This window comes from Pleurodeles waltl, chromosome 11 (genome assembly GCF_031143425.1).
Source record: "Pleurodeles waltl isolate 20211129_DDA chromosome 11, aPleWal1.hap1.20221129, whole genome shotgun sequence".
NCBI lineage: Eukaryota > Metazoa > Chordata > Amphibia > Caudata > Salamandridae > Pleurodeles > Pleurodeles waltl.
The window spans coordinates 868817720-868841794 of NC_090450.1; the positions used below are offsets into that span (position 1 = coordinate 868817720).

General features: G+C 45.3%; 1 protein-coding gene across 4 annotated transcripts in view; it reads left to right on the forward strand.

The window, feature by feature from the left end:
- Positions 1 to 24075, forward strand: part of GIT2 (GIT ArfGAP 2) — a 374247-nt gene that overhangs the window by 216908 nt on the left and 133264 nt on the right. For 3 of the 4 annotated variants that reach the window (XM_069214722.1, XM_069214720.1, XM_069214724.1), the window contains exons 13-15: positions 713 to 855; positions 953 to 1102; positions 13645 to 13893. In XM_069214722.1, coding sequence (XP_069070823.1) covers positions 713 to 855; positions 953 to 1102; positions 13645 to 13893 — 542 coding nt within the window. The remainder of the gene's footprint in view (positions 1 to 712; positions 856 to 952; positions 1103 to 13644; positions 13894 to 24075) is intronic. The other variant, XM_069214723.1, reaches the window with a different exon arrangement.

Genomic DNA, 24075 nt, shown 5'->3' on the forward strand with positions numbered 1-24075 from the left:
ACGATGAATACACAGAATTTGTACTGTGAACCTGCATCCTGCCTCTAGTGCTCTGCAATACATACTGTTCCGTAGTATGTGCACTTGCCTATTACACATGATTACCACACAGAGATAACTATGCAACATAACACATCTTTTTATCATGTGCACATTCACCTAGACACTCTCTCACGCACGCGCACACACACACACTCTACCCTACCCTACCTGAACATATTTTTAAGTTCAAATAAAAGTTTTATCTTTTTATCCAAGTGTTGCATGTTTTCGATCAGTAATCTCTAAAGGCTGGATACATGCCTTCATATTGTTCTGCAAGAGACGGCTTAGAAGCTTAGCAATTCTTATTAAAAGATGTTCTCCTTTTCTGAAATGGAAGCAGTATGCCACATTAACCTACATTTTTCCTAATCTTCAAGTGAACAGCAATGTGTGACTCTTTTCTGTCTGAACGCGTGCAAGAAACGCTTGGCATTCTCTTGTCTGGAAGAAGGCCTGCAGTGAGTATGTTCAGCTGTCATAGATTAATTATAGCGCATTTTGCTTCACCTCCTCATCTACCTAATGAACAGTAGTTTCTTCGTAAAATCTCAATTTCGATAGACCGTATTTAAGAGATGAACACTTTTCAAATTCAAGGGTTAAGAAGTATGTTATGTTCGAAATAAATGTTTCATTTTCAAAACAAGTGTTTTTCTTATTGTTGCAGAACATGTCGAACTGATATTGAAAAGCCTAAGCACCCAGCACAGCAACGAAAGTCAGGACAATGACCAGCCAGATTATGATAGTGTTGCATCAGATGAAGACACGGAATCGGAATCAATGACATCCAAAGCTAACAGAAAAAAGGTACTGCTGACACAGTCGACCATTGCAACAAGATGTCACCTATTGTTTTTGTTTCAGATCATTATGTAGTTTATAAATTCCTAACTTATGATTCTAGAGTTTAGATTCCGATTTATCAGATGGAGCAGTCACCACACAGGAGTTTATGGATGTTAAAAATGCCCTGGCAGCCTCAGAGACAAAAATACAGCAGTTAATGAAGGTGAACAACAACTTGAGTGAAGAGCTGAGAATTATGCAGAAAAAGGTAAAGAAAATATAAAGCATAATACTAAAGGTTCTTTTTCATGGATAGGAGATAAATGCTTGGTTGAATGTGAATGCAGTTAATTTACATTGAGAGCATAGGTATTAAAATAGCCTAATCATCCACCTTGCATCATTAACACACTCCAGATAATTGAATGTGCAATCAGGACTACAGCTTCCATTATCAGATAGCCTCCCATTAAACAAAGCTGTTTCTATACTTATCAACTATGACTTTGAAGTATCTTGGTGGCTACCTTACAGTACTTCCATTTAGTGGCTTTATACACAAGCGACACATGAGGAGCAATCCACTTAACTACCGCCCTCCTTCCATCTTGCCTTACTTTCTGTTGTCTCAGCCTGGGTCTACTCCAAGCCAATTTAATTCGACATTTATAGACCATTATTTACCATTTGGGCTTCCCTTAAGCTAGTTCTCTTCTTAAGGCACACAATCACTTTTAATGGCATGGAAATATTTTATAGTATCCTAAATTATTTGGTGTACAGTAGCATGCTTCTTTCATTGTCCAAAGAAGTAGTAATAATTAATATAAAATCTCAGCAATCTTGTCAGTTGTGTTGCTGAGCCAGGAGAACATGTGTTGTATGTGCTTGAAGTGAAACAGTTTGCATGCATGTTTTCTTCATTCTGGCTAGTTCATATACTTAACTTGTTGCAAAATACTCTTACTACTTAAAAAAGATGTACATCTTAATATGTAAACTATAGGTCAGGAATGTGTGGGGAACCCATGTTGCTCTTGTGCATCCTATGTGTTTCCTGCATATGCTTTTGCTTGAATTCCGGTGCCTCAGAGATAGTACTAACAATTGATACAAAAAATATGGTACAGAAAGCTGATCTCCAAATGTAGAAAACAATTGCATTTTTTGCTTGAAAACGTATCATTGAAATAATACATTTTATGATTTCTATGGAGTTAAAATGATTCCACTTGTACTTTAACAAGTATGGGATGACAGGAGGGTGTTTTGCCGCGCTAATCACCGGGCTGAAACACTGATGCACTGATAAAAATCTCTGGAATGCGCTTCTTAGTCCAAGGAAGACATTTATTATTTCACTTCGCAAGGTTCCTAAAAGGAGATTAGCATGCTGAAAGCACACATTAAAACACACACATTTAAAAATGGTCACATCAATGAAATGAAAATATGTACAAATGATTCTCCACTGCAATATACACAGCAAATATATGTATCTATATTATAATGCAAAGCTAATAATTAATTAAAAAATATGCATCACTATGAGGCAAGGGCATCAGATCGCCAGATCCCAGAATCGATCAAGGAGAGAGAGATCAATTATCCTTACGGGCAGGATGACACCCTCCAGTGTCCAAACACTCTCTGTCCTGGTCCATCTGGTCTTGGCCTCTTATACTTTGAACAAACAAGAGAGGACAAGTCTAGAACCTCCCTCTCCCTGCAGAAGTTTATTTATTCAAAAAATGCTGATTGTTTTAGGCCAGCTTTGAAAATAACACGTTGGGACTTGGCCACAATCCCAAGGTGCCATTTCAAAAAAAGACTATTCCCTGCCGTACGTTCCTGCCATTCCCTGCCTTACATTCTTATCAGCCTAAGCCCTTGGTGGGAAAGAACATGAAAAATTAAAACATGTGCACATTGTACAATGTGGAAAACTACTTGCAGCTTTTAACTTGGCCATGGCTAATGCTAAAATAAAGTCAATAGGCAAAATGAGGCTTGTGCTCACTAATATGATGGTGTGCTGCTAGGCTAAGTGCAATGTGGAGTCAGTGGTCAAAACTCACACGTCGTTGCAGAGGGACATGTGTGTACAGTGCAGGAGGAGGGGACTATCTGTGTGTGGGCAAGGAAGGGTATATTGCAGGAAGGCCTGCAGCAAAGTCTTGTAGGCGAAGACAGAAAAGACATATGCAGAAGGTGGATGTGGAGGAGGCCCTCAACCCTTCATGAACAAGCCCCAATTAGGAGGTATCTTAATAGCAACATTTACAGAAAGTCCATTACAAATAAAGCTATTTATAACTAACTATGCTACATTCCCAGCTGGAATTGTATATGTTATACTTGTGTTTTAGGCATCATAAGATGAACTCACCTCCATATTATTTTGTGGTGACTGCAAAGGTGACTGGATCAGTAATTGCATAGTTAACAGTCTGTTGTCCAGCTTTTTGCTAACGTTAATATGTAGAAACCATGTCAACTAATAGTGAAAACAAAACTACTCTCAAAGTTGTTTTTCAGAAATTAGGTCTGGGGCAATGCGTGGATTCCCCACACATGAAGGAATGTGATTACATCCTTATGTAGTCTTCCTGCCTCCCTCTACCATTAAAATTAATTCATGTGTTTTTCTATTGTCCTTTTCCCTTTTTGGTTTGACTTCAATGTCATACAGCACCTTTAATTCTAAAGTAATGTCAGGTTTTCCATGAAACTACTTCTGGCAAAGTTAAGAGCTGACCCAGGCTGTTTCGCTAAAAAAAAGAATACCTTTGTCATGCATGTAAAAAACTAAATAGTTCTGCCAGTGTTGAAACACTGGGTTAGACCATAACCTGTAATTTGAGGGTGACCCGTCTGTTAAGTTCCTCAACATCACAGTTGTCGGTTTATATGCTTAAGACAGGACAGTGGGTGGGGAAGACAATGCCTTCAGGAAGTACGCATTCCCATATCTCATTGCGTCACAAAAGTTATTGGCTAATACAGTTGAGTTCTGCTTTCTAGTGGAGACATGCAACATTTTGTTTGTCCTCTCAATTTCAAATAGTGACTACAGAAAGGAAAAAAGAATTCACACTGGTAAAAGCACATTCCTGTTGGGAAAAACAAGCTGAAGAACTCTGAACATACTGCACGCGTTCTACTTGACACCTTTGAGAATAAGAGAAGAGTTTGTGCTTCTCCTCTTACTATAGTCTTTATAGCCCTCATGAGTACTTGAGTTGGGTGGAAAGCAGCTGGATTTTATGTCCAGCATCGTTAGCTAGTAACAGGGTCCGGGGTCATCTCCTGTGTATTCTCCCTACTGTGTCCCAATGCAGTGTACAGTCACCAAGATAAATCAGAGGTATGAGCACATAGCTGATAGAGACAGCTAGTTGCAGGTTCCTTACCTTAGAATTTCCCCAGGTGTCAGTCTCGATCCGTAGATTTGAAAGGAAAGAACCACATAGTGTTAAAAAAAAACTTACTTTATTATAGTAACGGAATACTGAATAGGCAATCCCTCATCTGGAGGTAAATAAACACACTATTATAAACACATTAGCAATCAGTAAAGAGCATAGAAAGCGAAAAGCATTGGCAAAAGTGTAGGTAAAAAGTGAGGGCCCTAGGGGAGGCCCAAACGATATATTAAAAAACTGGAATGTGAAAGACAGTCCCCCACCCAAGGAACTGGAATCAGAAGGGAGCTGGAGGAACTAGGAACCCCCAGAGGTGAATACCAGAGTGACCCCCCATCAACCAGGAGAGGAGAGGTAAGTACCTGGTTTTCCTCAAAACCAACAGGAGGAATTTGGAAAAGGATTATGTAAGACCCAACTAACACTGGAAGAACCCACATGTGGATCCTGACAGAAGATAACCTGCAGAGGAAGGGGACCAAGTTAAGTTCGTGTTGGAGTGTCCGGTTATGGCAGGAACCACTACCCACCCTTCTGTTGATGCAGGACCAGGTCGACGGTGGACGAAGAAGGGCAGCAGTGCAACACTGGAGATAAAGAGGAGTCCCAGGAGTGATGCAAGTGGTGTCCCACGTTGGTGGTTGAGATGCAATTGGTCAGTGGAGCTGGAAAACCACCAACAAGCCTTGGCAAATGCAAGAGACGGAGAAGAAGTTTTGCAAGGCTGAAGAGGACCAGCAAGACCCAGGGGCCTCGACCCAAGGAGGGAAGTCCAGGGTGACCCTCAGCAGTCGGAACAGTTGCAAGAAGAGGAGGTAGCCCCACAGGCAACCCACTTGCAGCACTCACAGGAGTCGCAGTGAGGCCCACTCAACACACCTGAAGAGGAGTCCCACGTCGCTGGAGCAGCAGGCAGGAGACTGTGCTTTGCAGGAAGGAGTGCTGGGGGCAAGGGCTACGTGAAGAGCCCTTTGAGAAGGAGAAAACAAGCCTTGGTAGCTGCAAGAGTTGCGGTGCACAGGGTTACTGTCCTGCAAGGAGAAGCAAGGGCTACTGTCTCCCAAGTTGGACAGCTGGTAGAGAGGACCAAGAGGACCACTCCAGACCACAACCTGTGTTGCAGGATCCATGCAGTTCTGGAGGAGGGCAGATCCATGCACCCGGTCGTCATTGCAGTTGGTGCCTGCAGATACAGTGGAGTAACTCCTTCAATCCAAGGGAGATTCCTTCTTACTTCTTGTGCAGGCTGAAGACTCGCCGCCCTCAGAGGATACACAGCTGGGGACATTTTGCAGTTGCTGGAAGGAACCGGAGAAATAATATTGCAGAGCAGATTGTCAGTTCCTGGAGGGTCCAGTTGCAGTCCCAGTGGCCAGAAGATGAAGTAAACGATGCAGAGGAAGACTTCTGGAATCTTGCACATCAAATCTGAGGTCCCACCCAAGAGGGAGACCTTACTAGATCAGGAAGGGGAATTGGTCACCTAGCAGGGTGACCACCTACCAGGAGGGGGCTGTGACATCACCTGCCTTACCTGGCCACTCAGAAGCTCCCAGGGGCCTCTGCCCATCTTAGATTTCAGATGGCAGAATCAAGTGGCTGTCTGGAGGAGCTGTGGGCACCACCCCTGGGGTGGTGATGGACAGAGGGGTGGTCACTCCCCTTCCTTTGTCCAGTTTCTCTTCAGAGCAAGGACCGGTGGTCCCTGGACTGGTGCAAACTGATTTATGCAAGGAGGACACCAAACGTGCCCTTCAAAGAATACTGGTGTCTTAGGGAGGCTAACCCTCCCAAGCCATGTCACACCTATTTCCATGAAAAGGGTGTTGCCTCCCTCTCCCACAGTAAATCCTTTGTTCTGCCTTCCCCTGCTTGAGCTGGTCAAACAGTAGGAGGGCAGAAGCCCGTCTGGAGGGTTGCAGTAGGTTGTTTGCAAAAAGAGACTAGTAGGAGAAATACTGGGGGATCGTCTAAGGAGCCCCCAGAGCGCATGGACTCATACAACCCATACTGGCAACAGTATTGGGGTATGATTCAGACATATTTGATACCAACATGCCCAGGTTCAAAGTTACCATTATGTAGCTGGATGCATTGTGTGCATTACACAGCTAAAATAGCTTCCTGCACTTACAAAGTCAAATGCAATGGAGCTGGAGTTCTTAGGGGCACCTCTGCTCATGCAGGGATGCCCTCACATACAGGTACCTGCACCCTGCCCTTTGGGCTAGGAGGGCCTACTATAGGGGTAACTTATAGTGACATGGTGCAGTGACCTGTAGTGAAAGGGTGGGTGCACCTTTTCACACAGGCTGCAATGGCACACATGCAGACACAGTTTGAATGGGTGGCACAATACATGCGGCAGCCCATGTGAATCCCCTGGTGCCCCAGTGCCGTGGGTGCCTAAGTACCATATACTAGGGACTTACAAGAGTGCACCAGTATGCCAATTGTGGAATGTGCAAGGTCCTAGGCAACCATATTTACAGGGAGAGAGCACAAGCACTATCACTGGGGTCCCGGTTAGCAGGATCCCAATCAAAGTAGTCAAAGCATACTGACAGCAGCCAAAAATTGGGGATACCATGCCAGAAAGAGGGTACATTCCTACACTTAAAATTTCCCCAGGCGTCAGACTGGATCTGGAGGTTTTTCTTCGAGCAGTACCTTTGTGTACCGTCAGGTGGCGTCGGTCGACTCTGCATCCGTCATTGGCGTTGTGGTCACCGTGTTGATGTTGCGGTCATATATTGGTGCCAACCGGGTGCGCAGATGTTACTTGCGGTTTTTAGTAGGTCACAAGCACTTTCAGCTTTACCATGCTCTCCTTTGGCCTTACCATCGCCCCCTGGGTGTTAACGAAAGTGATGGCAATGGTCGAAGCTCATCTGCGCAGGCTAGGGGTTTCAGTCTCATCCTACCTAGATGACTGGCTGTTGAAGGCGGGCTCACCCCAGGCTGTCTTATCCCATCTTCAGATTATGACGACCCTCCTGCATTCGCTGGACTTCACTATAAACATGCCAAAGTCACCATCTGAGCTGTTCTGGGCACAGTGCAGTTTTGGGCCTATCGTCCCATGTGCCGAGTCAAGGATAGTCAGACTATGATACCAATATTTCAGCCACTGTCCTGGGTTTCTGTGAGAATGCCTTTGAGACTGATGGGCCTCCTGACCTCCTGCATCCTGCTGGTCACATACTCCAGATGGCAAATGCGGGCTCTGCAGTGGGACCTGAGGTCCAGGGGCACCAGGGGATTCACATGGGCGTCATGGGACTCTCTCTGACATGGTCCAGATCTCAGAGGGAACAGCGCAAGATCTGCAGTGGCGTCTTTCGAGCCGTGATTGGGTCACAGGCAGATCCCTCTCCTTTCCCCAACCAGATCTAACTGTAGTGACTGAAGCGTCACTACTGGGATGAGGTGGCCACATGGGGGAGGGGGAGATAAAAAGCATCTTGTCTCCGGCGAAGTCTAGGCTCCACATAAACCTTCTGGAGCTCAGGGCGATATGACTTGCATTGAAAGCATTCCTTCCCTCTCTCAAAGGGAAGGTGGTGCAGGTGTTCACAGACAAAACCAACGCCATGTGGTACTGCAACAAGCAGGACGGGGTGGGGTCGTGGACCCTTTGTCAAGAGGCCCTGTGTCTCTGGATGTGACTGGAACGTCAGGGCATATTCGTGGTGGTTCAACATCTGGCGGGCTCTCTGAACGCCAGAGCAGATGAACTTAGCTGCCAAAGCATGGTCGATCATGAATGGCATCTGCATCCGGAGGTGGCGCATGGTCTCTTTCAGCAGTGTGAAGAGCCTTGGTTAGATCTCTTTGCCTCTGCAGAAAATGTGCAATGTCGGCTGTTTTGCGCTCTGGGGTTTTTAAGGCGGCACACACTCAGCTACCCTTTTCGTCTTGAGTGGAACTCAGGCCTCCTATACGCCGTCCCGCCAATACCACTTCCGCCTAGAATTCTCAAGAAGATGAAGAACAACCGGGCCCAAGTAATTCTTGTGGCCCCGGACTGGGCACGAAGAATATGGTACCCCGAGAATATGAGCTAATCCTCTCAAAACTGCCTCTTAGGGAGGATCTTCTGTCACAGCAGCAGGAGACAGTTCTCCACCCGAACCTGTCAAACCTCTGTCTTCTTGTGTGGAGATTGAGCTGCAGCAGTTGACATCTTAAGACCTTCCGCCTGAAGTCTGTGGTGTCACCTTGGCAGCCAGGGGTCACTCCACCAAAAAAGTATACGCCTGTCATTGGAATAAATTTGTGGCATGGTGTACAAACAAATCTCTCGATCCTCTTTCTTCACCTCTGTCTGAGGTTCTTTTGTTTGCACTATCTCCTGCCCAGCAGGGCTCTGCTCTGAGGACCCCTAAGGGTTGTTTGTCTGCCATTTCTGCATTCCTCAGACTACTTGATCAACCCTCCTTGTTTAAATCTCCCATTGTTGGGAGATTCCTCGAAGATCTTACCCACTTGCCTGCACCGTTCATAATGCCCCAGTGGGATTTGAACTTAGTACTCACTTTCTTCATGTGTGCTCCTTTTGAGTCTCTTCATAATTGTCGTCTTTGGCTTCTCACTTTAAAAACAGTCTTCTTTGTAGCCATCATCTCTGCACGTAGAGAGAGTAAGCTGCAAGCTCTTTCTTCAAAGCCACCCTTCATATCTGTCTATCCTGGCAAAATGGTGCTTCGTACTAGGGCCTCTTTCCTACCTAAAGTGGCCACACCCTTTCATGTAGGCCAATCCATCACCTTGCCTACTTTTTCCGCACCCCAACATTCTTCTCGTGAGGAGGAGAGACTCCACCATTTGGATCCAAAAAGAGCATTGACGTTCTACATTAATAGTACCAAAGACTTCTGGGTGGACGATCAACTCTTTGTTGGTTATGTGGGCACAGAGAAAGGACGTCTCTAGATGGGTTGTTCTCTGCATCAAAATGTGCTATGCTTGGGCTAAGAAGCAACCTCCTGAGGGTTTGCGTGCTCACTCTACCAAAGCAACTGCTGCAACCACTGCATTAGTACACAGAGTTCCAGTCCTGAACATCTGCCAGGCAGCAATGTGGGAAACGCTGCACACGTTCTCTGAACACTGCTGCCTGGATAGGCAGGTCCTCAGGGACAGCTTCTTTGGCCATTCGGTCCTGCATGACTTCTTAATATGATCTTGGTTCTTAGACCTGCCTTTGGGGATGGTGTTGTTTGGATTTCTACTCCAAGGTAAGTAATGCTCTCTATCAGATAAACAAGTTACTTAGCTTGGGTAACAAATTATCTGGTAGACACCTATTCTAGTAGCAGATTCTGTACTGACCCACCCATCCTCCCCGCTCCGCGAACCGATTTCTAGGGATAGGGACTTCCCTCTAATTGCCCTATTTCTGGCACACCAGACTTTGTGTTCTTCATGGCTCAGCAATTCTGCCATGGAAAGTCGTGAAAGGAAACTGACAGCAGTGTACCGGATTGGCACCTATATATGAGGGCGATGTCATTATGGCAACCATCACGCAAGGGCACTGCTCGAAGAAAAATCTCCTGATGCAGTCTGACTCCTGGGGAAATTCTGAGGTAAGGAATCTGCAACTAGAATATGTCTCTACCAGATATTTCATTACCAAAAGTAAGTAACTTGTTCTTGAGGTTGCCACAATCACCTTCTACCCTGGCAGGGTTACGGGTATAGGTGAAGCACTGTGAGCTAGCCAGCAGTTGTGGGGGGGGGGCATCAGTTTATGACCATGTGGACGGACTTAGTCTCCCCCATTCGGAAGTTCTGTCGTCCTAATACGCAGTCACATTATTTTAGTAGGTACCATATAACACAGGAAAAACAAATCAGATCATGTAAGGAGTCAAATACGAATCTCAGAATTACTCAAACAGAAACGTTCTAGGGATTTTCTAAAGTGAAAGTAGTTAACAGTAGCAATAAGAGCTTTGGTGCAAGCAAACAAAAATCTTGTCCACCCCTCATCACTTTTCTAAATAGTGGGAGCATCAAATTATGAACGAACATCAAATGAAAAAGTTGGTTGGTAACATACCTCTGAACTTCTTCCTGGAGCTAGTAGGGACTAGATTTGGTTATCGCTCAGTAGTACAGTCATAAGGTTTTAAATAAATTAGTTATTTATACTGGGATCAAGATGTCCAAGGCTTAAGAATATGTGAACTGTAATATTATTAATCCGTTGTAATTTTGCATACAAATGTTTTTGAGCATCCATATACAAGATTCTATCCATATACGGATGAAAAGAAGAAACCTATGTCAACATTTGCAGAAAAATCATATGTGCTTTGGTCTCTTTGTAACATGTGGGATAGAGTGATTAAGGTGGTACTGAGAAGACTCCGTTTGAACTGGAGAGGAAGATTTGGTGCGTTTGCTCCTTTCCACAGATAACTGCTACAATGTCTGTAGGTAGTTGGAAACTGAGAGGCTACTTAACATCAGTGGACTTATGCCCAGACAATCGGTTCCTTTGAGGAATCCCAAAGTACAGTTGGAGTTGGCAGTGGCCAATTTCTACGATACTTGTGACTTGCCTATATGCCCAGGAGCATTTGGCCTTCATTCCCAAATGCTCTCATATACACGCAGACAGTGTCAATATTTATTGCCCCCCACACACACCCAATGTAGACACCTGTTATGCAATCTCTTCAGAGCATTAAGGGCAGACAGACCAGCCGGAGTCTTGTAAGTTTATGATAAGTTGCAAAATCACATTGGCGGTACTCCTACTGACAAAGAATGGATACAGGTTTGTAATGGGAGTCCAACTGGTGTCTAGTAACACACGCTTTAAATTGATAAAATATAACTTTGTTCATATGATATACCTCATCCCGGTAAAACTATACAAGATCCACCACTTCAGCTTGATGTGGAGGATGCCAATCTGAGCATGCCGCTTTCCCCCCATGTAATCTGGAGTAGCCCTGTCTTGCATACATACTGGAAGGAGATTGCTGAAAAGGTAGGTAAATACACGAGGAGCGGTTTCGAGCCTTCAATAAAAAAAGTATATCCTGGACATTATTCCACAAAAGAGAAAGGGTAAGCGCATGCAACCGAAGTTCTTTAAATTGGGCTTCATATTGGCGAAAAGTCGCATTGCTATCCATTGTTTGAACCCTGGAGAGCTTCCTTTAGAGTCAAGCGTTTGTGATGTGATAGAATGGGCAGCAGCAGAAGATTCCCAAATGAGTAGGGGCAGACATGATGAGAAGCTGCCAGATCATTTGATTGTATGGGCCAAAATTATACAAGCAATTTACGACCTGCCAGGTGCCAGACCTCCTTGACGCGGCAAGTGGTATGGACGCTCAGAGACTATAGAATGAGAATGGGTCTGCCATTGTCCAACACAGAGATGTGGTGGTTACACTCCCACAAAATGTATACAGGTTGGGAGGGGAGAGGAACTTAATCCTTGTCTTTACTGCCTTTTATGTAAATGACTGATTTGAAGACGTTTCTACAGCTATGCTGAGAAGGGTAAAGCTAACTATCACTGGAGCTACGGACAGAAATTCTAGGAGTACAATGAAATTGAAAGTTTAATCACATATCGATCTAGTGTTATGCTGGTGGAACCGATGGATTGAACAAGGGAATCCTGACCAATTTTACATTTGTTTAAGTTGTACCGTGTATGGCACTGCTAGGACATGGGATGCCTGTCTACGTAATGTTTCTGTTCAGTTTGTAGCTACTTATACAACATAGAGGGGATGTCATTGCTTGTATGTTCCCTTTTTGTTGGAAAACTCAATTTAAAAAAAAAATCACAAAAATATTTTTTGGTAATCTTATTGACCTGCAGTAAAAGAGTTGAGAGCATCATCGAGAAAGAAATCTAGATTTTTAATAATCATACTAGCGATAGGTGGAGCACAATTTATAATAAAAGGTCCACTAATCATCAAAACAGATTGTGTTGGACAAACAGTTCCATTTTGTCGGTGCTAAGTTTGAAAGCATTACAATGTATCCATTTACACTTTTCTGAAAGACTGCGCTTAAAAGTGACCTTATTTTATTTGGCTGGCCGATTAGGTGAATGTTTAGTCAGGTGTCAGCTTACATCAATAAAAAGTAGCCCAATAATCAGATCAGTTGAGCTAAGGGTGCTGCGCAGATGTTAAACAAAGTAGGGCTCCGTGAAGAGCCTACTGGTACTCCTTGTTTCACTTCCTAAATTCCTGAGATAGGAGATGCTATTTTAACCGTTGATAATCAGTTCAGTGCAGAGCTTCTGACACCAGTCTTATGCAGCCAAGTTATTACATCTTCGTGGGAGATTGGGTCCAAGGGCAGCAGGCAAGCCCACAAGAATTAGAGCTCCAGATACTTTCTGTTCTAACACAGTTAATGCTGATTCCTCGCTATAAGATGATATAAAACCTGATTGCACATGATCAAGAATTGAATTAGGTTCTAGTATAGCTGTAATGGCATAATGTACAATTTTGTTTAATATTGTGATGGGAACCAGCAGCAAAGAAATAGGACAGTAGTTATGATGATATTTGGATCTGTTTTATTTTTATTTTTAAGAGGACTCCAAGGTGGTACAGCTGTATCAAGTGAACCAAAATATAGCTATCTGAAATCCTGGACTAACTTGTCAATACTCAGGTGAAAAATACGAGCAGGGCCGTTTTCCTGATGTGAGCCAGACTTTATGGGAAGGGCAAGCTCTCTTAAGCCATCTGGTGTCAAAGGCGCAAAGTTAGTGAGGAGCTCATTTGTTTTTTATATAATAAAAAGACTTAAAAAAATATTGATTCTTGTTACTTTTTTTAAATAGCCACGTTTTTCATCTATATTTACACAGACTTAGCTCTAGTATGCCTCTGCTTGCTTTGAAAAGTGGCCTTGTTTGGACTTGCTCTGTCTGTGGTGTTAGTCTGCAAGTATTTTGTGTGCATTGCTGGGGGGATGGAGCATGCCTGAAGGTGGCTAGACAGGGTTTCACTGGGAGGAGACTATAGTCAGGCACGCCGATGAACTTAGGCTTTTAATTGGTACAGTCATTTATTTGTGGTTGGCTTGGAAGTCCTTTAAATAATGTTCAATTGAAATTGTGCGTAAAAAGGAGTCTGAAAATGAGAGTACTTTGGTATCAGGAGACAGAAGGAGCGCCTTGTAAATGTCGATCCTAAAAATGTTTTAGATTTTAAATTAACGTCATTTATCATTTCGGCTATAAACAAGTGATGTCATTTTCTGCAACCTGCGCCTGCACGTATTTATCCTAATATACCATGTACAAAGGTGTACTTGTTTACTTTCGTGCATTTGAAGCTTGTTGTAAAGGAAAACAAAGTTCCCCTGCTAAAATGTTTTTCAGCTTCAAACACTACAGAGTGAAAATACGACCCTCAGGAAACAGGCCACAACCAATATTTATCAGGTCCAAACTGGTTCTGACTACCCAGATCCCTCCAATCACTCCTCTTTAAAGCATCGGCCAGCCGCACGGGGTAGCAGACCCATGTCTATGTATGAGACTGGATCAGTTCCAAAACCTTTCCTCCCCATGGGAGAAGTCACATATCCAGAGGAGAGTTTAACACGACTGCGTCCTTTTCCACCACACGTGAGTAAAATTGCTGCTGCTTCTGTTCTTTGTTATGCTTATCTTAAGCAACTCATCATTTTCATTCAGTTACATTGCCCATTAATGAACAACTTCTTAGCTCAGTGAACCGTAACATTCTCTGTATCATGTTCGGAAGTCTGTGGCGCAGCTTTACTTTCATTTATTGTTTGGTGTATATTTGGGCGCAAAAACTGGCTCAGAAGATTTTACTCTTGATATTTTTACATTGTCTGTTTAATGCGTGTGTGAGTAGCTCTGTATAACTAGAAGTCTTTTCAAGTAAGTATACTTACATGTTTAACGTTCATTGAAGTTCTGTATGTAACATTTGTGTATCAGGAGTATTATTGAAAACAGTTATTTTCTTTTCCCAGTACGGCGATGTATTTTTAAGTCTGCCGTGCCAAATTGTTCAAAGATCATGTAGAACGAGAATTGCTAAAGCTAATAGATATGATTTTGGCAAGGTATATTGTTCAGTGTATTTTTTAAAATTTTTTATTGCACACATGCAACAAAAATGTTTAAAAGTTTAATTAAGAAAGTGCAGCTGCTTGCACATGGAAGTCACCTGCTTCAAATAAAAAAAAATAAGTAAAAATAAAAACGATCACAGCCGGCATCATCTATTCATACTTTATCATTGTTTTACCATTCAAAAATGGCAGCCAGATTTGGAAGCATCATGCCTGCAATCTTATAACAGTAAAGCAATGACCAGCTATACACATTACTATTTAAAGATAGCCACTTGGTAAACATAGCACCGGGCAGCCATCTCGGGATGGCATTATATATACTGTATCATCTTTGTACTATTCCAAATGGCTGATAAACTTTGCTTATAAACCTGACGGTCAGCTTGGAATGGTAAAACACTGCTACAGTGTGCACAATACCATTGAAAGGTGGTCGTCCAGTATTGAAGCAGTAGCAGGTGCTTTATGAGGTGCACTCTACTGTATAAGAACTAAGTGACAGCGTGGCAAGTGAGCAGCCCTAAAGAACTGTCTTTGGAGGTGTCTTGTCCTCCTAAAGAGTGCAACAAATGAAAGAAATGATTAAATAAATTAACCAGACCTGAAAGGTAGGCTATGGAAAAAATAAAGGATTGTCCAGCCAGGCCTGAATAGCATTAACTTCAAGGAAAATGGGCATACAGAATCCTGCAGCACATATGATCATGACATAATTCTCATTGCAGTAAAGCCAGTGGCTGAAGTGAGTTGGGCCATTAATCCATGCTGTATACTGACATGTAAGAAAGAAAATATCAATGGCACTTAAAAGACCAATAGATGAAAAGGGATGACCCAAGTCTTAATATTTGTTTACGTATAGTTAAAAAAAAAAAATTACATGAGTTTGTCGCAAGAGCTAAAGATGTCTCTAGGCCAGACCGAAAAGTTACCACTAGTGAGTAAATGTGAACACCCAAACAGTATATCTGATCAAGACTTCTAGTTGCAGATTCCTTACCTGTAGAATTTTTCCCCAGACGTCAGACTGGATCCAGAGACTTTTTCTTCGAACAATACCCTTGCGTGGCGGTAGGTGGCGTTGGTCGACTCTGCGGGTGGCGTTGTGGTTGCCGTGATGATGTCGGGAGTAGTACATAGACGCCTTCCTCAGCGCAGTGATGTAGGTTATTTTCTTTCCGCGCCACGCGCTGATCCAGAGAGAGCTACTCTTGGTCACGTTTTGACCAACTTCGACTATTTTATTGACTTTTTGTGAGTTTTTGATGCATTGAGAGATGTCCTTGAAGACCGGCTTCAAACCGTGCGAAGACTTTTACCACATGATGTCTATGACTGATCTGCACCGGGTCGGTTTGTGGTGCCTGGAGCGTGATCACGACCCAAAGTCATGCTCCAAGTGCCGGACCATGCACCCGAAGGCCTTGAGGGAGCGGTCCCTCAAGCTTATTGCGGCCAGACGCTCGACTCTGCATAGATCCTAGTTTTGCCTGAGGGGAAGGTCTCGAGACCGATCGCAGAGCCATCACCACTCGTCTTCTTCGTAGTCTTTGGGTCAATGTAAGAAGAAAAAGAAGTTGAAGAAGTCCCATCATCCTTTGACTTGACCCTGTCGCTCAGCTGATGTGACGTGGAAGGAGCGTTGATGCTCGAGGTCTCCATCTTCAGAGCCTACTTCTGGGTCCGCTCCGTGCCTCCCCAACTTTCCAGAAGCCAGGGCAACCCCTGTCTAATTGAGGATTCACCATCACCTTGCCCACTGGGAATCCATCTACGGACAGGTGGGTTTGCAGATCGTTTGAAGGAGCTACTCCCTGCCTTCCCACAGACATTACCTACGATTTGTGATAGGTCACAAGCACTTTCAATTCACTGTGCTTCTCTTTGGCCTTACCAGCGCCCCTCGGGTGTTAACGAAAGTGATGGCGGTGGTTGCAGCTCATCTGCGCAGGTTGGGGGTTTCAGTCTTCCCCTACCTCAACGACTTGCTGTTGAAGGCAGACTTGTCCCAGAAAGTAATCTCCCACCTAAAGACTATGGCGAACCTCCTGTACACGCTGGGGTTCACTATAAACGTGCCAAAGTCACAACTGACTCCCTCTCAGATACTCACTCACTTTCATCGAAGCTTTTCTGGATCCGGCAGTTTTGGGCCTATCCTCCCGAAAAGTGAGTCCAGGATATTCAGGCTATGATTATGATCTTTCAGCCTCTATCTTGGGTTTCGGTGAGACTGACTCTGAGGCTGCTGGGCCGCATGGCCTCCTGCATCCTGCTAGTGACACATGCCAAATGGCATATGTAGGGTCTGCAGTGGGACTTGAAGTTCCAGTGGGCACAGCATCAGGGAAATCTCTCCGACATGATTCAGATCTCGGAGGGGGACTGTGAAAAAACCTGCAGTGGTGGCTTTTGAATCAGCATTGGGTCAATGGCAGATCCCTCTCCCTTCCCCAACCAGATGTATCCATAGTGGCGGACTTCTGGGATGGGTGACCACATTGGAGAGGCGGAGATCAGAGGCCTCTGGTCTCCGGCGGAGTCTGGGCTCCATATCAATCTTCTGGAGCCCTGGGCGATCAGGCTTGTATTGAAAACATTTCTTCCTTCTCTCAAAGGGAAAGTCATGCAGGTGTTCATGGACAACAATATCACCATGTGGTACTGCAACAAACAGGGCAGTGTAGGATCCTGGACCCTTTGTAAGGAGGTGCTATGCCTCTGGACATGACTGGCACATCAGGACTTCACCCTGGTGGTTCAGCATCTGGCGAGCTCTCTGAACGCCAGAGCAGACAACTCAGCCGTCGATGCATAGCCGATCACGAATGGCATCTCTATCCGGAGGTGGCACATGGTCTCTTTCAGCAGTGGGGAGAGCCGTGGTTAGATCTGTTTGCCTCCACAGAAAACGCGCAATGTCAGCTGTTTTGTGCGTTGGAGTTTCTAAGGCTGCACTCGCTCGGAGACGCTTTTCATCTCGAGGCAAAAAAACCCTAGACACCGGGGATTTTTTTTTTCTTTTTTATATGTGGGGAGCGACCCACTAGGCAAGGGTCGCTCCCCAGGGCAGCAAATTATTTTTAGGCCGTTTCCGCAGAAACCACTAGACACCAGATATATATATATTTTTTTTGTATATTTACGCATAAGGGGAGCGGCTCCTTGGGCAAGGGCCGCTCCCCAGGGGGGCAAAATATCTTTAGGCCATTTCTCCCTCCCCCCCCACCCTGGGGGCAGATCGGCCTCGTATAATTAGGCCGATTGGGCCGGGCGGGGTCAGAAACCCCCTAGACACTAGGGATATATATATTTTTGTATATGTGGGGAGTGACCCCATAGGCAAGGGTTGCTCCCCGGGGAGGGGCAAATTACTTTTAGGCCATTTCTGCCCCCCCTAGGGGCATATCGGCTTAAAAACCACTAGACACCAGGGATTTATTTTTGTTTTTTATACTTGCGCATAAGGGGAGTGGCCCCTTGGGCAGGGGCCGCTCCACAGGGCAGCAAAATACTTTTAGGCCATTTTTGCTCCCCCTGGGGGCAGATCGGCCTAATTGCCCATAGGGGGCAGAAACCCCCTAGACACCAGTGATACATTTTTTTTGTTTATTTTATGTTTTTTATATGTGGGGAGGGACCCCTTAGGCAAGGGTTGCTCCTCTGTGGGGGCAAAATTAATTTTAGGACATTTCTGCTCCCTTTGGGGGCAGATCGGCCTATTTTTATTAGGCCATTCTGCCCCCAAGGTGGGGCAGAAACCACTAGACACCAGGGATTGGTGTGTGTTGTTTGGGGAGGCAGCTCCTTGGGCAAGGGCCTCTCCCCATGGGGGCACATAACTGTTGGCCATATCTGCACTCCTTGGGGGCAGATCAACCTATTTTTGGAAGCCCACCAGAGACCAGGGAAGATATTTTTTTTCTCAAAATAAGAGAGTGGGGTTATGGCCTTACCCCCACCCCAAAAAAATGGGGCCAAAGTTGTTCTGCCCACCAGTGGGCAGATGGAGCAGTTACCTCTGATCCACACCCCTGGGGGTCAGAAAGTCTTCTAGATGTCAGGGACTTAAAAAAAAAAATAGTGGGGTGGTGGCTACCAACCAGTATGGGCCTTGTTATGCCCCCACCCCAACTGAAGGGGGTAGCAATCTTTCAGCTCTCCCCCCGCACACTGAAACATCTTATCCCACGGCAAGCAAGAGGAGATTTGATTATTTTGGGTTTTGGTTTTACATTTGGGCCATGAGAGCTTGGCTAACTCTCAAAATCGTCCCACTTGGAATGGTGAGGGCTGCACTTTGTCGACTTTGGGGTGCTGCCATGTAGAAAAATCCACAAGACCTAGACACATCTGATAACTAAACATCTGGGTGATTCCAGGGTGGCGTGTTTCACATGTACCGCACCATTTTTCTTACCCACAATGCCCTGCAAACCTCCAACTTAGCTGGAAATCACACATTTTCCACACATTTTTATGATGGAACCTTCCGGAATCTGCAGGAATCCACAAAATTCCTACCACCCAGCACTGTCTCATCGATACCGATAAAAATTCTGCTGCACTTGTCAGACTAAAAATAGTTTTTTTTAAACTGCCCTTTTGTGCCCGCTTTGGTTCCCGTTCAACATGTTTTTGGCTCTTCCCTGTCACAGGCACTTGGCCCACCTACACAAGTGTGGTATCATTTTTATCAGGAGACTGAGGGAAACATTGGGTGGTAGGAAATTTGTCCCGGTGCTTTGATCCCACACACATTTGGAAAAAATTTGATTTTTTTTTTTTAGCTAAATTTGAGGTTTGCTGAGGGTTGTTGGTAAGAAAAAACTGGGGGATCCACGCAAGTCACATCTCTCTGGACTCCCTCGGGTGTCTAGTTTTTAGAAATGTCTGTGTTCGGTAGGTTTCCCTAGGTGGCTGCTGAGACCAGGACCAAAAACACAGATGCCCCCCCCCCCCTCCTCAAAAAACAGGTAGTTTTGTATTTGATAATTTTGATGTGTCCAGATAGTGTTTTGGGGCATTTCCTTTTGCGGACATCCACCACCATCCCCCGGGCAGTTGCAGCCTCCAGCCCTCCTAGTTTGATTAACTAGCAGGATGTGAATTTCCACATCCCTGTCCTGCCTTCTCACAGACGTTACTTACAGTTCAGGGTAGGCCACAAGCACTTTCATTTCATTTAGCTCCTCTTTGGCCTAAGCTGCGCCCCTCGGATGGTCACCAAGGTAATGGCAACTTATCTGCGCAGGTTAGGTCAGGGGTTTCAGTCTTCACCTACCTCGACGACTGGCTGTTGAAGGCGGGCTTGCCACAGGCTGTCATCTCCGACTTCAAACTACGGCAGACCTCCTACATTCGCTGGGGTTCATTGTAAACGTGCCGAAGTCACACCTGATTCCTTCTCAGATCCTTTCTTTCATTGGAGCTGTTGACACAGTGCAGTTACAGGCTTATCCTCCCAAGCAGCGAGTTAAGGATATTCAGGCTGTGATAACTATGTTTCAGTCTCTGTCCTGGATTTGGGTGAGACTGACTCTGAGGCTGCTGGCCTCATGGTCTCCTGCATCCTGCTGGTGAATCTTGCCAGATGGCGCATGTGGGCTCTGCAGTGGGACCTGAAGTTCCAGTGGGCACAGCATTAAGAGCATCGCTCAGATATGGACCAGATCTCGGAGGGAACTGCAAAAGACCTGCAGTAGTGACTGATGAACCGCATTTTGGCCAAAGGCAGACTCCTCTCTCTTCCCCAACCTGACAGATGTGTCACTCCTGGAATGGCGTGGTCATCTTGGAGTGATGGAGATCAGATGACTCTTGTCTCCGGCAAAATCCAGACTTCGCATCAACTTCCTGGAGCTCTGTGCAATCCGGTTAGCATTGAAAGCATTTCTTCCCTCTTTCAAGGGTAAGTTAGTGCAGGTGTTCATAGACAACACCACCACCATATGGTACTGCATCAAGCAGGGCAGGATGGGGTCGTGAACATTGTCAAGAGGCCCTGCAACTCTAGACATGGCTGAAACAGCAGGATTTAACTCAGGTGGTTCAACACCTGACAGGTTCTCTGAATGCCAAGCCGTCGGTGCTTAGTGGATCATGAGTGGCACCTCCTTTTTTTAGGTTGCACAATGACTCTCAACAGTGGGGAGAGCCAAAGATGCATTTAGTCTCAATTGAAGTTCAGGCACTCCTGTACCCCTTACCACTTCTGCCCAGAGTTCTCAAGAAGATCAGAAACAACTGGGCCCAAGTTATCCTTGTGGCTCTGAACTGGGCGCGAAGAGTCTGGTATCTAGAGCTTCCAAAAATGAGCATTGATCCTTTGATCAGACTGCCCTTTGGAAGGCTCTTCTGTTGCAGCAACAGGGGAGAGTTCAGCTGTCATCAGTTGATAGCTTTTGATCTCCCCCGAAAGTCTGACATGTTAAATTGGCAGCCAGGCGTTTCTCCACTAAAATGGTATACACCTGCAGATGGCAAACATTTGTAAAATATTGTACAGAAAAGTCTATTGACCCTCTTTCTGTCCTTCTCTCTGATATTCTTCTCTCCGTCCGTACCCTTGCCGAGCAGGCTCTTCCCTGGGTACTCTTTGCTCTGTCCACCTTCCTAGTCCTGCCTGCCCAATCTTCTTTATTTATGTCCTCTATTGTAAATAGGTTTCTCAAAGGGCTTGTACATATGTTTCCCCCTACGCCCCTTATCATGCCTCAGTGGGATCTTAATTTAGTTCTCATACCTCATGTGTGCTCCCTTCAAGCTGCTGCATAATTGTCCCTTCTGGCTGCTTACCATTAAGACAGCCTTTCTGTTGGCAATAACATCTTCCCATAGGTTGAGTGAGCTGCAGACTTTATCATCCAAGTCTCTATCTTACTGTGTGCCCTGACAAGGTGATGCTTCACACCCGGGCCTCTTACTTTCTGAAAGTGGTAACCCCATTCCTTTTCGGACAATCTGTCACCCTGCACACCTTTTATGCTCCACCACATTCCTCTAAAGCAGGAGAGCGACTCTACCATTAAGACCCAAAAAGATTGTTATTGTTCTGCCTTGACAGCACAAAAGAGTTCCGGGTGGACAACCAACTCTTTGTTGGATATGTAGGAGCTAAAAAAGGTAGGGCAGTACACAAACCCACCATTTCGCTCTGGGTCGTTCTCTGTATCAAAATCTGCTACGGTCTGGCTAAAAAACAGCCTCCTGATGGCTTAAGGGCCATTCCACCTGAGGAAAAGCTGCAACCACGCCATTAGCTTGTTGAGTCCTAGTTCTGGGCATCTGCCAGGCAGCAACATAGGCATCCCTGCACACTTAGGTCTGCAGAGACAAGCATTTTGTCCGTTCAGTACATTCTAGTCTAGAAAATGTGTCCGCAGCCCACTGCCAGCCACCCGCCCATGCCTCCCCGCTCTGCGGACAAGTTTCTAGGGTTAAGGTTGATCTCTTTCAGGGGCCCAGTTTGGTCACACATTCGTTAGTTCACTTCATGGCTCTGTGCTCGTGGTGTGGAATGTTGTGAAAAGTAACTGACGTCCGTGCGCCTTGTGGCTCCTATATAGGTCACGGCACCAATGTGCGGAACTGAACGAAGCCACACAATGGAGTACTGCTCACGCAAAAGATTCCAGATCCAGACTGACACCTGGGAAATTCAGGACCTAGATATAGGGCTCACTTTATGAGTTTGGGATTACTTCATCACAAACGTGACAGATAGCCCATCAGCCGTATTACAAGTTCTATTATATCCTATGGAACGGGATATCTGTCATGTTTGTGATGGGGTAAACTTTTCTGCCAAACTTGTAATGAGGCCCATAGTCTCTACCAGATAATGCGTTACCGAAGGGAAGTAACTTGTTCAGTGTGTTGGTACCTGAGCAGGAAGTGGGATAGGGTGTTACTTGCAGGACTTACTTGCTCCTAAAAATCATGATGGTCTTCATCTGGTCTTGTTCTGATCCTAGACCTCAGTACTTGAATTTTTTTTGCTGTAAGGAAATGTTCAAGATGCCCGTCCAGGCACAGTTTCTTCTGGTGCTAGAAGCAAAATACTGTATGGTGTCCCTCGACCTAAAAGCCACAAATTTCCATATACTGATCCTGCGGTTGCCCAGGAGTTCCCTGTGTTTTGTGGTTTGGATACTCACCACCAGTTTTCAGTCCTCCTGTTTGGATTGACATTGGGCATCCGAGTCGTTACAAAGGTGATTGCGAACCATCTCAGGCGGTTAAGCATCTCAGTATGTCTGTACCTGGTCGACTAACCGCTCAAAGCTGATTCATCTCAGATAGTGTCACAAACGGCTGTGCTGCTTCTATTCAACTTGGTGTTTCATTTCCCAAATCTCAAGTAAAGCTCTCTCTTTGCCACCTGTTCATAGAGGCAGAACTGGACGAATATAATTTTGGGCCTTCTGTCCTCCCCTGAGGGTCAGAGACATTTGGGATATGATGCCGATATTTCAGGAGGGACCTTGGATTCAAGTCATGGTGGTTCTCCGCCTACTAGGTCTTCTGGCTTCCTGCATCCTCCTGGTCACCGAGGTATGCTGGCATAAGAGGGTTCTCCAGTGGTGTCTCTGTGGGCAGTGATTCTAGCGCAGACAAGGTGTGTGAGGGATATGGCAGAAACCATAGTGATCTCTCGGGACACTATGGTGGTTCTGGGTTGGTGGAGGAACACCTGCCACAGGGGATGCACTTTTACCCACCACTAGCCATGCTCACAGATTCTGACACTCTTGAGTGGGGTCCCAACCGAAGGTACTGGATATCAGACCTTTGGTCTTCCGCGGAGCAGGACTTCACATCACCCTGTTCGAACTGAGAGCAATCTAGTTAATTCTCAAAGTGGTCTTCCCCTCCATTTGCAGTCAGTCTCTCTAAATCGTGACAGAAAATACGACCAAAATGTGGTATGTCAACAAAGGAATGGCCTCTTACCATCTCGGTCTGGACATGGGCGCATCAGCTTGGAATTTTGCTAATCAACAACCATCTGAACTGCTCTCTCAACACAAGAGCTGACAGCCTAAGTCAGCACTAGCTTGCAGATCATGAGTTTTAGCAGCACCCAGACGTGGCATGAGGCATCTTTGCTCGGTATGGCATGCCACAGGTTTTTTTTTCCACTCTCAGCAAGACCCTTTGCCTAGCATTTTGTGCCTTCTAGTATCTGTGGATGGCGGCCTTGGGTGGCGCATTTCGGTTGAGGTGAAATTTTCAACTTCACTGTGCATTTCTTCCTATACCCTTGATTACTTGGGTTCTAAGGAATATTCACAGAGACCAAGCCCAAGCCAAAGTCATCTTTCATCTTTATTAACCTAGATTGGCAAAGAAAGACTTCCTGCACCCTATGCTCAGCCTCAGAGCTGACCTTCTTTCCTAGTTGGAAGGGCAGGGTCTGCACTGCAACCTCCAGATCCTGCACCCTTGTGCATGGATATTTGAGCAGGAACACCCAAGTTCATTCCCCCTGCCACAAGAGGCTTGTTGCCCTTCTACCAATACATTGGAACAGATTTGCCACTTGGTATGTATAGCACATGGTTGAGCCTTTGAAGGCTTGTCAATGGGAGATTCTTTACTTATCACCGTCAAGGGGTACACTGCAGCACTATTACTATTTTTCTGTCCCCTGGAGTAACGATCACTCTTTAAATCTCCAATTATGATGTTATTTCTG